The sequence below is a fragment of the Panulirus ornatus genome, chromosome 69, assembly GCF_036320965.1.
Source record: "Panulirus ornatus isolate Po-2019 chromosome 69, ASM3632096v1, whole genome shotgun sequence".
Lineage (NCBI taxonomy): Eukaryota > Metazoa > Arthropoda > Malacostraca > Decapoda > Palinuridae > Panulirus > Panulirus ornatus.
Window position 1 is genome coordinate 3584056 of NC_092292.1, and position 15592 is coordinate 3599647.

At 41.2% G+C, this 15592-nt stretch overlaps 1 protein-coding gene across 1 annotated transcript in view; it reads left to right on the top strand.

Moving 5' to 3' along the window:
- The window catches only part of LOC139747606 (glutamate receptor ionotropic, kainate 2-like), a 775400-nt gene that overhangs the window by 633419 nt on the left and 126389 nt on the right, over positions 1–15592 (top strand). Inside the window, exons 9-10 of the mRNA XM_071660081.1 lie at positions 3240–3263; positions 3595–3654. Of these exons, the coding sequence (XP_071516182.1) occupies positions 3240–3263; positions 3595–3654 (84 nt within the window). The remainder of the gene's footprint in view (positions 1–3239; positions 3264–3594; positions 3655–15592) is intronic.

Sequence of the window (15592 nt, forward strand, 5' to 3'; positions counted from 1 at the left end):
ATATATATATTCTTTTTTTTTTTTCATACTATTCGCTATTTCCCGCGATAGCGAGGTAGCGTTAAGAACAGAGGACTGGGCCTTTGAGGGAATATCCTCACCTGGACCTCTTCTCTGTTCCTTCTTTTGAAAAAAAAAAAAAAAAAAAAAAAAAAAAAAAAAAACGAGAGGGGAGGATTTCCAGCCCCCCGCTCCCTTCCCTTTTAGTCGCCTTCTACGACACGCAGGGAATACGTGGGAAGTATTCTTTCTCCCCTATCCCCAGGGAAAACCATGGATCATACATACATTAAATAACCTTATCAACCAGTCAACAATACAGTCACCCCCTTTTTTTTTAATAAATTCCACTGCAATACCATCCAAACCTGCTGCCTTGCCGGCTTTCATCTTCCGCAAAGCTTTTACTACCTCTTCTCTGTTTACCAAATCATTTTCCCTAACCCTCTCACTTTGCACACCACCTCGACCAAAACACCCTATATATGCCACTCTATCATCAAACACATTCAACAAACCTTCAAAATACTCACCCCATCTCCTTCTCACATCACCACTACTTGTTATCACCTCCCCATTAGCCCCCTTCACTGAAGTTCCCATTTGCTCCCTTGTCTTACGCACTTTATTTACCACCTTCCAAAACATCTTTTTATTCTCCCTTAAATTTAATGATACTCTCTCACCCCAACTCTCATTTGCCTTCTTTTTCACCTCTTGCCCCTTTCTCTTGACCTCCTGTCTCTTTCTTTTATACATCTCACACTCATTTGCATTTTTTCCTTGCAAAAATCATCCACATGCCTCTCTCTTCTCTTTCACTAATAACCTTACTTCTTCATCCCACCACTCACTACCCTTTCTAATCAACCCACCTCCCACGCTTCTCATGCCACAAGCATCTTTTGCGCAAGCCATCACTGCTTCCCTAAATACATCCCATTCCTCCCCCACTCCCCTTACCTCCTTTGTTCTCACCTTTTTCCATTCTGTACTCAGTCTCTCCTGGTACTTCCTCACACAAGTCTCCTTCCCAAGTTCACTTACTCTCACCACCCTCTTCACCCCAACATTCACTCTTCTTTTCTGAAAACCCATACAAATCTTCACCTTCGCCTCTGCAAGATAATGATCAGACATCCCTCCAGTTGCACCTCTCAGCACATTAACATCCAAAAGTCTCTCTTTCGTGCGCCTGTCAATTAACACGTAATCCAATAACGCTCCCTGGCCATCTCTCCTACTTACATACGTATACTTGTGTATATCTCGCTTTTTAAACCAGGTATTCCCAATCAACAGTCCTTTTTCAGCACATAAATCTACAAGCTCTTCACCATGTCCATTTACAACACTGAACACCCCATGTATACCAATAATTCCCTCAACTGCCACATTACTCACCTTTGCATTTAAATCACCCATCACTATAACCCAGTCTTGTGCATCAAAACCACTAACACACTCACTCAGCTGCTCCCAAAACACTTGCCTCTCATGATCTTTCTTCTCATGCCCAGGTGCATATGCACCTATAATCACCCATCTCTCTCCATCAACTTTCAGTTTTACCCATATTAATCTAAAATTTACTTTCTTACATTCTATCACATACTCCCACAACTCCTGTTTCATACATATATGAAAAATTCTAAATAACTAATCTATCTATATCTCTGATGCCCATTCCCATTGGAACTCTCAAAGTGTTGGTCATAGCAACAGAGTCTCCATAACTAAAGAACTCCAGTGCTGCTTCTTAGCCTTTAGTGCCTCACCCTTAACAAGCCACTCGCAAAGGGCAAATCTAGTGCTGTGTTTGCAGGGCTCCTACCTAATGCTCCCATCTAAATATTCCTACCCACTACTTCTATCTATAGCTCCTACCATTTTGCCAAAAGGAGGGGCTGACACATAAGTGCTCACAGCAGGAAAATCTACAGCTACAAAGAATGAGCTGTGTGAGTTAAGTGTCGTCAAGGGTTACATATGACAAGGAGAGATCGTATGCTTGTGGACAGAATCCCAGTAATTCATATGCTAGTGAGGCACAAAGAAAAGACAGCTACCTAAGTTAGAGGAGAGCAACTTAACCACTAAAGTGCTGGCTCACTAAGCAGATGTCACTAACCCTCTCGATACCCAGGCGGATAGTACTGGTAATATACCTCCCTAGTTGCTGGCTGCGTACCAACTTCTACTACAACACACACACACCTTTCTTAAAAAATTCATGTGCAATACTATCCACTCTGGCTGCCTTGCCAGTCAAGCTACATCTTTTCACCATACCACTTGCCATGACTCACTTTGCATACCTTCCCTACCCAAACACCATAACATAAAACACACTGAACAATCTCCTGTTCATCTCATCTCTACCTGTTACTATTTTCCCTTCAGTGATGTTTTCATTTGTTCTCTCGTTTTTCTCAATTAACTGCCTTCCAAAATATTTCATGTTACTCCCTGAAGTTTGCTGATACTTGCTCACCCCAGCTCTCTTTACCCTCTTTCTGCACTGCCACTTCCTCTTCCCTCCTACGACTTTAAATTGTACATACCGTAATCACTTACATTCTTTCCAAGTAATACTTATTCATACTTACAAAGTTCTTGGTTATTTGGACCAGTTTCAAGACACTTTACATATATAAATTCTGAAACATTTTGCAGACATTATAAGACCAAAAGAGTGCTGTTGGGAATAAAAATACCATGATCAATTAAAATGAAGACAAGAAAGATGTTTAAGGTGATACATTTCTTCTAAAAAAAAATGAAAAGCTAACAGTAAAAAGAGTAATAGCAGTGGTAAAGTTGTACAGTCATATAGTTAAGGGGGTAACACAGTGGTTTTGGCTTCGTTTGTCTATATATATATATATATATATATATATATATATATATATATATATATATATATATATATATATATATATATATATATATATATATAGATAGATAGATAGATAGATAGATAGATAGATATATATTCATTGATTTATTTTGTATTTCTTTTTCTTCTCAGATATGCACTGTATTTGTTATTATTGTTTTGTTAAATTATGTTTCAGAGTAGTACAGTAACTCATCTATACTATGATTCTTTTGAAATATATTTGCATTATCAGAGGCATCAATATTCATTGAACCATCTTACTGAATGTATAATAAGATGATATTTTGGTATGATTCTGATTTCTAAATAGGGTTTCCTTTTCTCCTTTCTGTTGCAGAACAGTAACATGACATTCTTAAAGGTAAGACGACCCTTCCCTTGGCCAAGGATTCCTAAGCATTACTTGAGTGACAGAGAACAACCCTTGATAGAATCGTCATAGATTTTCTAATAAGAAAATATTGCCATATATTCAGACACAAAATTGTTCTTCTCAAGAGCTGCATTACGAATTCAGGCCCCAGTTGATATGATAAGACTCCAGGTCATGGCTGTGACTTGAGTATTTACAGATTATCAGTGATGCAACCTCACACTACTCTCACTCTTCACAGTATCAGTGATGCAACCTCACACTACTCTCACTCTTCACAGTATCAGTGATGCAACCTCACACTACTCTCACTCTTCAGAGTATCAGTGATGCAGCCTCACACTACTCTCACTCTTCAACACGGTTTGGATATACTCAGGTATAAACCTGGAGAGCTAGCAACAGCTATGTGCAGCACACTTGAGCCAGGACAGCAACGATGCATTATGTAACCTGTGGTAGTGTGGGTATGGTTATAAAGTTATGTGGGGCTAATTGTCCAAGAAATATATATCATGCACAGTGTTTGAGCTATGTGAGAGAGAGAGAGAGAGAGAGAGAGAGAGAGAGAGAGAGAGAGAGAGAGAGAGAGAGAGAGAGAGAGAGAGAGAGAGAGAGAGAGAGAGAGAGAGAGAGAGTCAGGAGGTAACCAAAATGCGTTACTTTACGTTTAAAAGAAAAACTGTAGCAATCCGGTTGGTAAGATTAACTTGTAAGTAGTGAAGCCAAGTGCAGCGCTGGTACAGCAGTGAGAGGTGTAAACTACGTTATAATCGGATGAGATGAGTATCTACAGAGGCCATTGTGTGGACTTAGGAGTAGATGAAGTATGATGAAAGTCGTGGAAAGTATAGGCAAGAACTTACAGAGGTAAAGAACGTTAATGAAAATAGAGAATTCCTTGACCTATAATGTTGAGAATGGGTTTAGGAAAAGACTGATGAAAGAATGGAAAGACGTAATGAGGAAACATGAGCAAGGTGGATCCTTATGTAGACAATTGTACGATGCTGTTTCACAGCCTTGTTACTGGAGACGACTCTTCCGTCGTGGCAGACGGTATGATGATGAATACATAACACTGAAGGTAAAGTGTCATCTATAAGCATTCTGGAATAACTGATTAAAAACTGTAGTGGTATTCGTATGATCCAGCTAATTTTTTTAAGTTTATGCCGATGGCTTTCCCTTCCTCTCCGCTTTACAAAATCTTTCTGCACATTTTTGGCAACACAGATGATTTTCTCTTTTATTTTCAAAGTGTTCCACTGTGGATCATCCGGCTTGTGTTGACGAATGTTGACTTTTATAGCTGGATAAAAGTTCATCTGGTCAGCAGAATCAGTAACATTTGCTTGGCTTTGATTCATTCAAGGCTCTTCTTGTGGACTTGTAAGGAGCGACTGTCTTGGGCACTAGTGAGGCAAGTGAGGGAAACTCGCGAGAAACACATCCTTCTCATGCTGAAAAAAATGTCACATGTCACTTTCTCAGCGCTGTTAGGGAGTAGACCTCGTACTGTATACCTCGTTAGGAACATAATACCCCGGAGAAGACCCAGATCAATAAACAAACTTTAAGATCCACATCGCACTGAAAACAATCATGTGGGATATTTGTACCCTAATCTTGTGTGTGTGTGTGTGTGTGTGTGTGTGTGTGTGTGTGTGTGTGTGTGTGTGTGTGTGGTGTCACAATTCATGAAGTAGAAACTGTCTGCAGGGAAGAGAATGAAAGTTAATCAACAAAAGTAAGATAAGAATTTGGTTAAGAAAGTTTCTCAAACATATCATTCAAATGTGAATCTTATGAGTTTTGTTTCCTATGTATTCAAGTAACTTTATCATCGTTCACTTCTGAAAATCTACTTGACTTCCTCAAGGCATTTTCACCTACGTTATGTGGAAGATTCTCAAAGAACAGTGTAATTAAATTTGGCATAAACCTCTCAAGGAAAATGGAATGTTATGTTTTAATTTGCATGATGTACATAATGTTTATCCTGGGCACTAAAGCCAACGACGCCGCTTTAAGTGAAAGTTAAAATACCTGACCAGGACGGCAGACAGAATCAGGACCACAGACATCCACGATATCCTTTTCCTCTACACCTTCTTACGGCAGCTGTTCTACCTCCTTAAGGATTTGCCATCTCTCTGAAAATTGATAGACTCGTGGCTTATGAAAAAGAGAACTTTGCAGTCCACATTTTAGAAGACCACGAACCTTTGTTGAGATGACTCCTGGTGGAGAAAGCCAGGACCTCATCCCACCTTGAGAATGGGTGGCACTGGGATCAGCATGGCCTCCCAGACTGCCATCCTCGGATCTCTGGTCTTCTGCTGCATTCCAAGCAACTGTGATGATGCCAGAAGCCGTGCAGAACTCTACATGTGAATATCATTCTGATCCCATCCCAGTAATTAGGGCCTGAGTTAACTCTGAAGTTGAATTATCCATTTGCCCAGGTACCTTTTATCTATCACTGAGATGTCTTGATGGAATTGTTCGCTGTGCTCATCTCTTACCTTTTCTGATAGGATGACAAAAGGGTTTCCACAAATTCCCTGTACAGGATGAGCCAAAAGTTACTGTGCACCTACCGTAGACGATAAGGACATATTGATACAAATACATTTCCCATACTTAAGTTACAGCAAATATTGGAAATAGCACCCACTTGCCTGTACACATTAATACACACCTCTTGTAATGTTTGCAAAGATACGTGATAAATCAATTAGAGAGATGTTCTCGATGAAATTTGCGATGGTTTCCTTCAATTTCGGGAGTGTGTGAGGATTGCCTTTGTAAGTTGTACCTTTCACTGATGTACTTTTCGGCACACGTCTGTTGCACTTCATCTGTTTACTGATTTGAACTACGTAATACCTGTTCACCAAAACCACTCAAGCCTCAAGCGACAAGAACTTGCCTCATAACCGTTCAACACCAAAACCAGTGTAGATAGTACATAGTGGGACTTACCCCACATTTTCAAAACTAGAACGATTAGCAAATTCAAGCGTCATATTTGTACTCGGTGCTCCAAGATTAGTAAAGATTAACTACCTTCATTTCCAAAACATTTTGACCGTTGAGTAGTGTAAGTGATCCCTGAGGCAGATTTATTGTTACGTCTCACCATACGAGGCTTAACCGTTGCTTATTACAACTTTGTTTACTGCCGGTCAGTTTATTGACCACCAAATTACAAAGCCATCTCTACCAAGTGACTTTACTTTTGCTGGTTATATTTGATGCAGGACTTTGTCGAGTGCTTCATGAAAATCTTCATCATCCGCTTTACGCTCATCAAGAATGTTCATAATATCGAAGACATATCAAGCAAATTTTTCAGATATGAATGATTTTGTCGACAGCCATATTGAGAATTACTAAGTGGCGATCATCTAAATGATTTACAATCTTGCCTCGAACGATGGTTTTCATAAGCTTACCAACTTCACACGTTAAGGTAATTGGGCGGTAATTTTCAGAATATGGCATACTATCATATTTTGTTTTTCATTAAACGGGGGCTACAGTGCCTAATCTCCAATCCTCATGGCCTTTTCCCTGTAGGATGTAACTTAATGAAAAGAACATCAAGGTAAGAGTCATGATATTCCATACTTAGACTTAAGTGAGGCTTTTGAGAGAAAACCTCAAGAACGTCTGCTTAGGAAAATAGTAGCAAACGGCTTTGAGGGTGGTGTATTTGATTGGAGGAGGGCGTGGCTCACTGACAGAAAACAGAGGGTATGCATCAACGGTGTTACATCGGACTGGGGTAATGTAGCGGTGGTGTTCCTCACGGGTCAGTCTTGGGACCGCTCACGTTCGTTATATATATATATATATATATATATATATATATATATATATATATATATATATATATATATATATATATATATATATATATATATATATATATATATATATATATATATATATATATATATATATATATATATATATATATATATATATATATATATATATATATATATATATATATATATATATATATATATATATATATATTCATTTATTTATTATACTTTGTCGCTGTCTCCCGCGTCAGCGAGGTATCCCAAGGAAATAGACGAAAGAATGGCCCAACCCACATACACATGTACATACATACACGTCCACACAAGCAAATATACATACCTATACATCTCAATGTACACATATATATACACACACAGACATATACCTATATACACATGTATATAATTCATACTGTCTGCCTTTATTTGTTCCCATCGCCACCTCGCCACACATGGAATAACAGCCCCCTCCCCCCTCATGTGTGCGAGGTAACGCTAGGAAAAGACACCAAAGGCCCCATTCCTTCACACTCAGTCTCTAGCTTTCATGTAAAAATGCACCGAAACCACAGCTCCCTTTCCACATCCAGGCCCCACACAACTTTCCATGGTTTACCCCAGACGCTTCACATGCCCTGGTTCAATCCATTGACAGCACGTCGACCCCGGTATACCATATCGTTCCAATTCACTCTATTCCTTGCACGCCTTTCACCCTCCTGCATGTTCAGGCCCCGATCACTCAAAATCTTTTTCACTCCATCTTTCCACCTCCAATTTGGTCTCCCACTTCTCCTCGTTCCCTCCACCTCCGACACATATATCTTCTTGGTCAATCTTTCCTCACTCATTCTCTCCATGTGACCAAACCATTTCAAAACACCCTCTTCTGCTCTCTCAACCACACTCTTTTTATATCCACACATCTCTCTTACCCTTACATTACTTACTCGATCAAACCACCTCACACCACATATTGTCCTCAAACATCTCATTTCCAGCACATCCACCCTCCTGCGCACAACTCTATCCATAGCCCACGCCTCGCAACCATAAAACATTGTTGGAACCACTATTCCTTCAAACATACCCATTTTTGCTTTCCGAGATAATGTTCTCGACTTCCAAACATTCTTCAAGGCTCCCAGAATTTTCGCCCCCTCCCCCACCCTATGATTCACTTCCGCTTCCATGGTTCCATCCGCTGCCAGATCCACTCCCAGATATCTAAAACACTTTCACTTCCTCCAGTTTTTCTCCATTCAAACTCACCTCCCAATTGACTTGACCCTCAACCCTACTGTACCTAATAACCTTGCTCTTATTCACATTTACTCTTAACTTTCTTCTTCCACACACTTTACCAAACTCCGTCACCAGCTTCTGCAGTTTCTCACATGAATCCGCCACCAGCGCTGTATCATCAGCGAACAACAACTGACTCACCTCCCAAGCTCTCTCATCCCAACAGACTTCATACTTGCCCCTCTTTCCAAGACTCTTGCATTTACCTCCCTAACAACCCCATCCATAAACAAATTCAACAACCATGGAGACATCACACACCCCTGCCGCAATCCTACATTCACTGAGAACCAATCACTTTCCTCTCTTCCTACACGTACACATGCCTTACATCCTCGATAAAAACTTTTCACTGCTTCTAACAACTTGCCTCCCACACCATATATTCTTAATACCTTCCACAGAGCATCTCTATCAACTCTATCATATGCCTTCTCCAGATCCATAAATATATATATATATATATATATATATATATATATATATATATATATATATATATATATATATATATATATATCATTTTATTATTATACTTTGTCGCTGTCTCCCGCGTTTGCGAGGTAGCGCAAGGAAACAGACGAAAGAAATGGCCCAACTCCCCCCCATACACATGTATATACATACGTCCACACACACAAATATACATACCTACACAGCTTTCCATGGTTTACCCCAGACGCTTCACATGCCTTGATTCAATCCACTGACAGCACGTCAACCCCGGTATACCACATCGCTCCAATTCACTCTATTCCTTGCCCTCCTTTCACCCTCCTGCATGTTCAGGCCCCGATCACACAAAATCTTTTTCACTCCATCTTTCCACCTCCAATTTGGTCTCCCTCTTCTCCTCGTTCCCTTCACCTCCGACACATATATCCTCTTGGTCAGTCTTTCCTCACTCATTCTCTCCATGTACCCAAACCACTTCAAAACACCCTCTTCTGCTCTCTTAACCACGCTCTTTTTATTTCCACACATCTCTCTTGCCCTTACGTTACTCACTCGATCAAACCACCTCACACCACACATTGTCCTCAAACATCTCATTTCCAGCACATCCATCCTCCTGCGCACAACTCTATCCATAGCCCACGCCTCGCAACCATACAACATTGTTGGAACCACTATTCCTTCAAACATACCCATTTTTGCTTTCCGAGATAATGTTCTCGACTTCCATACATTCTTCAAGGCCCCCAGAATTTTCGCCCCCTCCCCCACCCTATGATCCACTTCCGCTTCCATGGTTCCATCCGCTGCCAGATCCACTCCCAGATATCTAAAACACTTTACTTCCTCCAGTTTTTCTCCATTCAAACTCACCTCCCAATTGACTTGACCCTCAACCCTACTGTACCTAATAACCTTGCTCTTATTCACATTTACTCTTAACTTTCTTCTTCCACACACTTTACCAAACTCAGTCACCAGCTTCTGCAGTTTCTCACATGAATCAGCCACCAGCGCTGTATCATCAGCGAACAACAACTGACTCACTTCCCAAGCTCTCTCATCCCCAACAGACTTCATACTTGCCCCTCTTTCCAAAACTCTTGCATTTACCTCCCTAACAACCCCATCCATAAACAAATTAAACAACCATGGAGACATCACACATCCCTGCCGGAAACCTAAATTCACTGAGAACCAATCACTTTCCTCTCTTCCTGCACGTACACATGCCTTACATCCTCGATAAAAACTTTTCACTGCTTCTAACAACTTTCCTCCCACACCATATATTCTTAATACCTTCCACAGAGCATCTCTATCAACTCTATCATATGCCTTCTCCAGATCCATAAATGCTACATACAAATCCATTTGCTTTTCTAAGTATTTCTCACATACATTCTTCAAAGCAAACACCTGATCCACACATCCTCTACCACTTCTGAAACCACACTGCTCTTCCCCAATCTGATGCTCTGTACATGCCTTCACCCTCTCAATCAATACCCTCCCATATAATTTACCAGGAATACTCAACAAACTTATACCTCTGTAATTTGAGCACTCACTCTTATCCCCTTTGCCTTTGTACAATGGCACTATGCACGCATTCCGCCAATCCTCAGGCACCTCACCATGAGTCATACATACATTAAATAACCTTACCAACCAGTCAACAATACAGTCACCCTATTTTTTAATAAATTCCACTGCAATACCATCCAAACCTGCTGCCTTGCCGGCTTTCATCTTCCGCAAAGCTTTCACTACCTCTTCTCTGTTTACCAAATCATTTTCCCTAACCCTCTCACTTTGCACACCACCTCGACCAAAACACCCTATATCTGCCACTCTATCATCAAACACATTCAACAAACCTTCAAAATACTCACTCCATCTCCTTCTCACATCACCACTACTTGCTATCACCTCCCCATTTGCGCCCTTCACTGAAGTTCCCATTTGCTCACTTGTCTGACGCACTTTATTTACCTCCTTCCAGAACATCTTTTTATTTTCCCTAAAATTTAATGATACTCTCTCACCCCAACTCTCATTTGCCCTTTTTTTCACCTCTTGCACCTTTCTCTTGACCTCCTGTCTCTTTCTTTTATACATCTCCCACTCAATTGCATTTTTCCCTGCAAAAATCGTCCAAATGCCTCTCTCTTCTCTTTCACTAATACTCTTACCTCTTCATCCCACCACTCACTACCCTTTCTAATCAACCCACCTCCCACTCTTCTCATGCCACAAGCATCTTTTGCGCAATCCATCACTGATTCCCTAAATACATCCCATTCCTCCCCCACTCCCCTTACTTCCATTGTTCTCACCTTTTTCCATTCTGTACTCAGTCTCTCCTGGTACTTCCTCACACAGGTCTCCTTCCCAAGCTCACTTACTCTCACCACCCTCTTCACCCCAACATTCACTCTTCTTTTCTGAAAACCCATACAAATCTTCACCTTAGCCTCCACAAGATAATGATCAGATATCCCTCCAATTGCACCTCTCAGCACATTAACATCCAAAAGTCTCTCTTTCGCACGCCTGTCAATTAACACGTAATCCAATAACGCTCTCTGGCCATCTCTCCTACTTACATAAGTATACTTATGTATATCTCGCTTTTTAAACCAGGTATTCCCAATCATCAGTCCTTTTTCAGCACATAAATCTACAAGCTCTTCACCATTTCCATTTACAACACTGAACACCCCATGTATACCAATTATTCCCTCAACTGCCACATTACTCACCTTTTCATTCAAATCACCCATCACTATAACCCGGTCCCGTGCATCAAAACCACTAACACACTCATTCAGCTGCTCCCAAAACACTTGTCTCTCATGATCTTTCTTCTCATGCCCGGGTGCATATGCACCAATAATCACCCACCTCTCTCCATCAACTTTCAGTTTTACCCATATTAATCGAGAATTTACTTTCTTACATTCTATCACATACTCCCACAACTCCTGTTTCAGGAGTATTGCTACTCCTTCCCTTGCTCTTGTCCTCTCACTAACCCCTGACTTTACTCCCCAGACATTCCCAAACCACTCTTCCCCTTTACCCTTGAGCTTCGTTTCACTCAGAGCCAAAACATCCAGGTTCCTTTCCTCAAACATACTACCTATCTCTCCTTTTTTCACATCTTGATTACATCCACACACATTTAGGCACCCCACTCTGAGCCTTCGAGGAGGATGAGCACTCCCCGCGTGACTCCTTCTTCTGTTTCCCATTTTAGAAAGTTAATACAAGGAGGGGAGGATTTCTGGCCCCCCGCTCCCGTCCCCTCTAGTCGCTTTCTACGACACGCGAGGAATATATATATATATATATATACATACGTGGTGATTATTGGTGCATATGCACCTGGACATGAGAAGAAAGATCATGAGAGGCAAGTGTTTTGGGAGCAGCTGAGTGAGTGCGTTAGTAGTTTTGATGCACGAGACCGGGTTATAGTGATTGGTGATCTAAATGCAAAGGTGAGTAATGTGGCAGTTGAGGGAATGATTGATGTACATGAGGTGTTCAGTGTTGTAAATGAAAATGGTGAAGAACTTGTAGTTTTGTGTGTTGAAAAAGGACTGGTGATTGGGAATACCTGGTTTAAAAAGAAATATACTTCAGTATACGTATATAAGTAGGAGAGATGGCCAGAGAGCGTTATTGTATTACGTGTTAATTGATAGGTGCACGAGAGAGAGACTTTTGGATGTTAATGTGCTGAGAGGTGCAACTGGAGGGGTATCTGATCATGATCTTGTGGAAGAGTAGGTGAATAATTGTAGAGGTTTTCAGAAAAGAAGAGAGAATGTTGGTGTGAAGAGAGTGGTGAAAGTAAGCGAGCTTTGGAAGGAAACTTGTGTGAGGAAGTACCAGGAGAGACTGAGTGCAGGATGGAAAAAGGCGAGAACAAAGCACGTAGGGGGAGTGGAGGAGGAATGGGATGCATTTAGGGAAGCAGTGATGGCTTGCGCAAAGGATGCTTGTGGCATTCGAAGCGTGGGATGTGGGCAGATTAGAAAGGATAGTGAGTGGTGGGATGAAGAAGTAAGATTATTAGTGAAAGAGAAGAGAGAGGCGTTTGGACAATATTTGCAGGAAAATAATGCAAATGAGTGGGAGATGTATGAAAGAAAGAGGCAGGAGGTCAGAGAAAGGTGCAAGAGGTGAAAAAGAGGGGATATGAGAGTTGGGGTGAGAGAGTATCATTAATTTTTAGGTAGAATAAGATGTTTTGGAAGGAGGTGAATTAAGTGCGTAAGACAAGAGAACAAATGGGAACATCGGTGAAGGGGGCTGATGGGGAGGTGATAACAAGTAGCGGTGATGTGAGAAGGAGATGGAGTGAGTATTTTGAAGTTTTGTTGAATATGTTAGATGATAGAGTGGCAGATATAGGCTGTTTTGGACGAGGTCTTGTGCGAAGTGAGAGGGTCAGGGAGAATGATTTGGTAAACAGAGAAGAGGTTGTAAAAGCTTTGCGGAAGATGAAAGCCGGCAAGGCAGCGGGTTTGGATGGTATTGCAGTGGGATTTATTAAAAAAGGGGGTGACTGTGTTGCTGACTGGTTGGTAAGGATATTTAATGTATGACTCATGGTGAGGTGCCTGAGGATTGGTGGGATGCATGCATAGTGCCATTGTATAAAGGCAAAGGGGATAAAGGTGAGTTCTCAAATTACAGAGGTATAAGTTTGTTTTGTATTCCTGGGAAATTATATTGGAGGGTACTGATTGAGAGGGTAAAGGCATATACAGGGCATCAGATAGGGGAAGAGCAGCGTGGTTTCAGAAGTGGTAGAGGATGTGTTTATCAGGTGTTTGCTTTGAAGAATGTATGTGAGAAATACTTAGAAAAGCAAATGGATTTGTATGTAGCATTTATGGATCTGGAGAAGGCATATGATAAAGTTGATAGAAACGCTCTGTCGACGGTATTAAGAATATATGGTGTGGGAGGCAAGTTGTTAGATGCAGTAAAAAGTTTTTATCGAGGATGTAAGGTATGTGTACGTGTAGGAAGAGAGGAAAATGATTGGTTCTCAGTGAATTTTGGTTTGCGGCAGGGGTGTGTGATGTCTCCATGGTTGTTTAATTTGTTTATGGATGGGGTTGTTAGGTAGGTGAATGCAAGAGTTTTAGAAAGAGGGGCAAGTTTGCAGTCTGTTGTGGATGAGAGAGCTTGGGAAGTGAGTCAGTTGTTGTTCGCTGATGATACAGCGCTAGCGGCTGATCCGGTTGAGAAACTGCAGAAGCTGGTGACTGAGTTTGGTAAAGTGTGTGAAAGAAGAAAGTTGAGAGTAAATGTGAATAAGAGCCAGGTTATTAGGTACAGTAGGGTTGAGGGACAAGTCAACTGGGAGGTAAGTTTGAATGGAGGAAAAGTGGAGGAAGTGAAGTGTTCTAGATATCTTGGGAGTGGATTTGGCAGGGGATGGAACTATGGAAGCGGAAGTGAGTCACTGGGTGGGGAAGGGGGCGAAAGTTCTGGGAGCGTTGAAAAATGTGTGGAAGGCGAGAACATTATCTCGGAAAGAAAAAATGGGTATGTTTGAAGGAATAGTGGTTCCACTAATGTTATATGGTTGCGAAGCGTGGGCTAATAGAGTTGTGCGGAGGAGGGTGGATGTGTTGGAAATGAGATGTTTGAAGACAATACATGGTGTGAGTTGGTTTGATCGAGTAAGTAATGAAAGAGTAAGAGAGATGTGTGGTAATAAAAAGAGTGTGGTTGAGAGAGCAGAAGAGGGTGTTTTGAAAAGGTTTGGTCACATGGAGAGAATGAGTGAGGAAAGATTAACAAAGAAGATATATATGTCAGAGGTGGAGGGAACGAGGAGAAGTGGGAGACCAAATTGGAGGTGGAAAGATGGAGTGAAAAAGATTTTGAGCGATCGGGGCCTGAACATGCAGGAGGGTGAAAGGTGTGCAAGGAATAAGGAGAATTAGAACGATGGGGTATACCGGGGTCGACGTGCTGTCAGTGGATGGAATCAGGGCATGTGAAGCGTCTGGGGTAAGCCATGGAACGTTATATTGGGCTGGATGTGGAAAGGGAGCTGTGTTTTCGGTGCACTATACATGACAGCTAGAGACTGTGTGAACGAATGTGGCCTTTGTTGTCTTTTCTTAGTGCTACCTCGCGCGCATGCGGGGGGAGGTGGTAGTCATTTCATGTGTTGCGGGGTGGCGATGGGAATGAATAAAGTCAGCAAGTATGAATTACGTACATGTGTATATATGTATATGTTAATTGTCAACAAGTATAGACACTATCTTTCTTTCACCTCATTTTATAGAGCTTGCTTTGTCTTAAGTGTTATCTCTGCTACGGAGGTAATCTTTTACCAGTAGAGCTTGATAATCTGTATTGAACACGAAGATAATCCAGAAAATACACTTTTCATGTCCTAAATCTGTTATTGTCCCACCCGACTATGTGAATTCCCCTTCAAGTCCTTCATATCTTTATCCAGTAATTTTCCATATGTACTGTAACACCATTCAGTTTCACTCTAAGGTCGCTGAGTTAAGCCAAATTTCGTAGACAATCAACTTTATGGTAGTAAACTGATCCGATGTCATGCGATGGTCTCCTCTTTCCCGAGGTATGAATAATCCTGGCATTTCTGTTCCTTTGGCTGTGTTTTTGTAGTTTTTCTATGTAAGGAAGTCATTTGTGTGACTCATG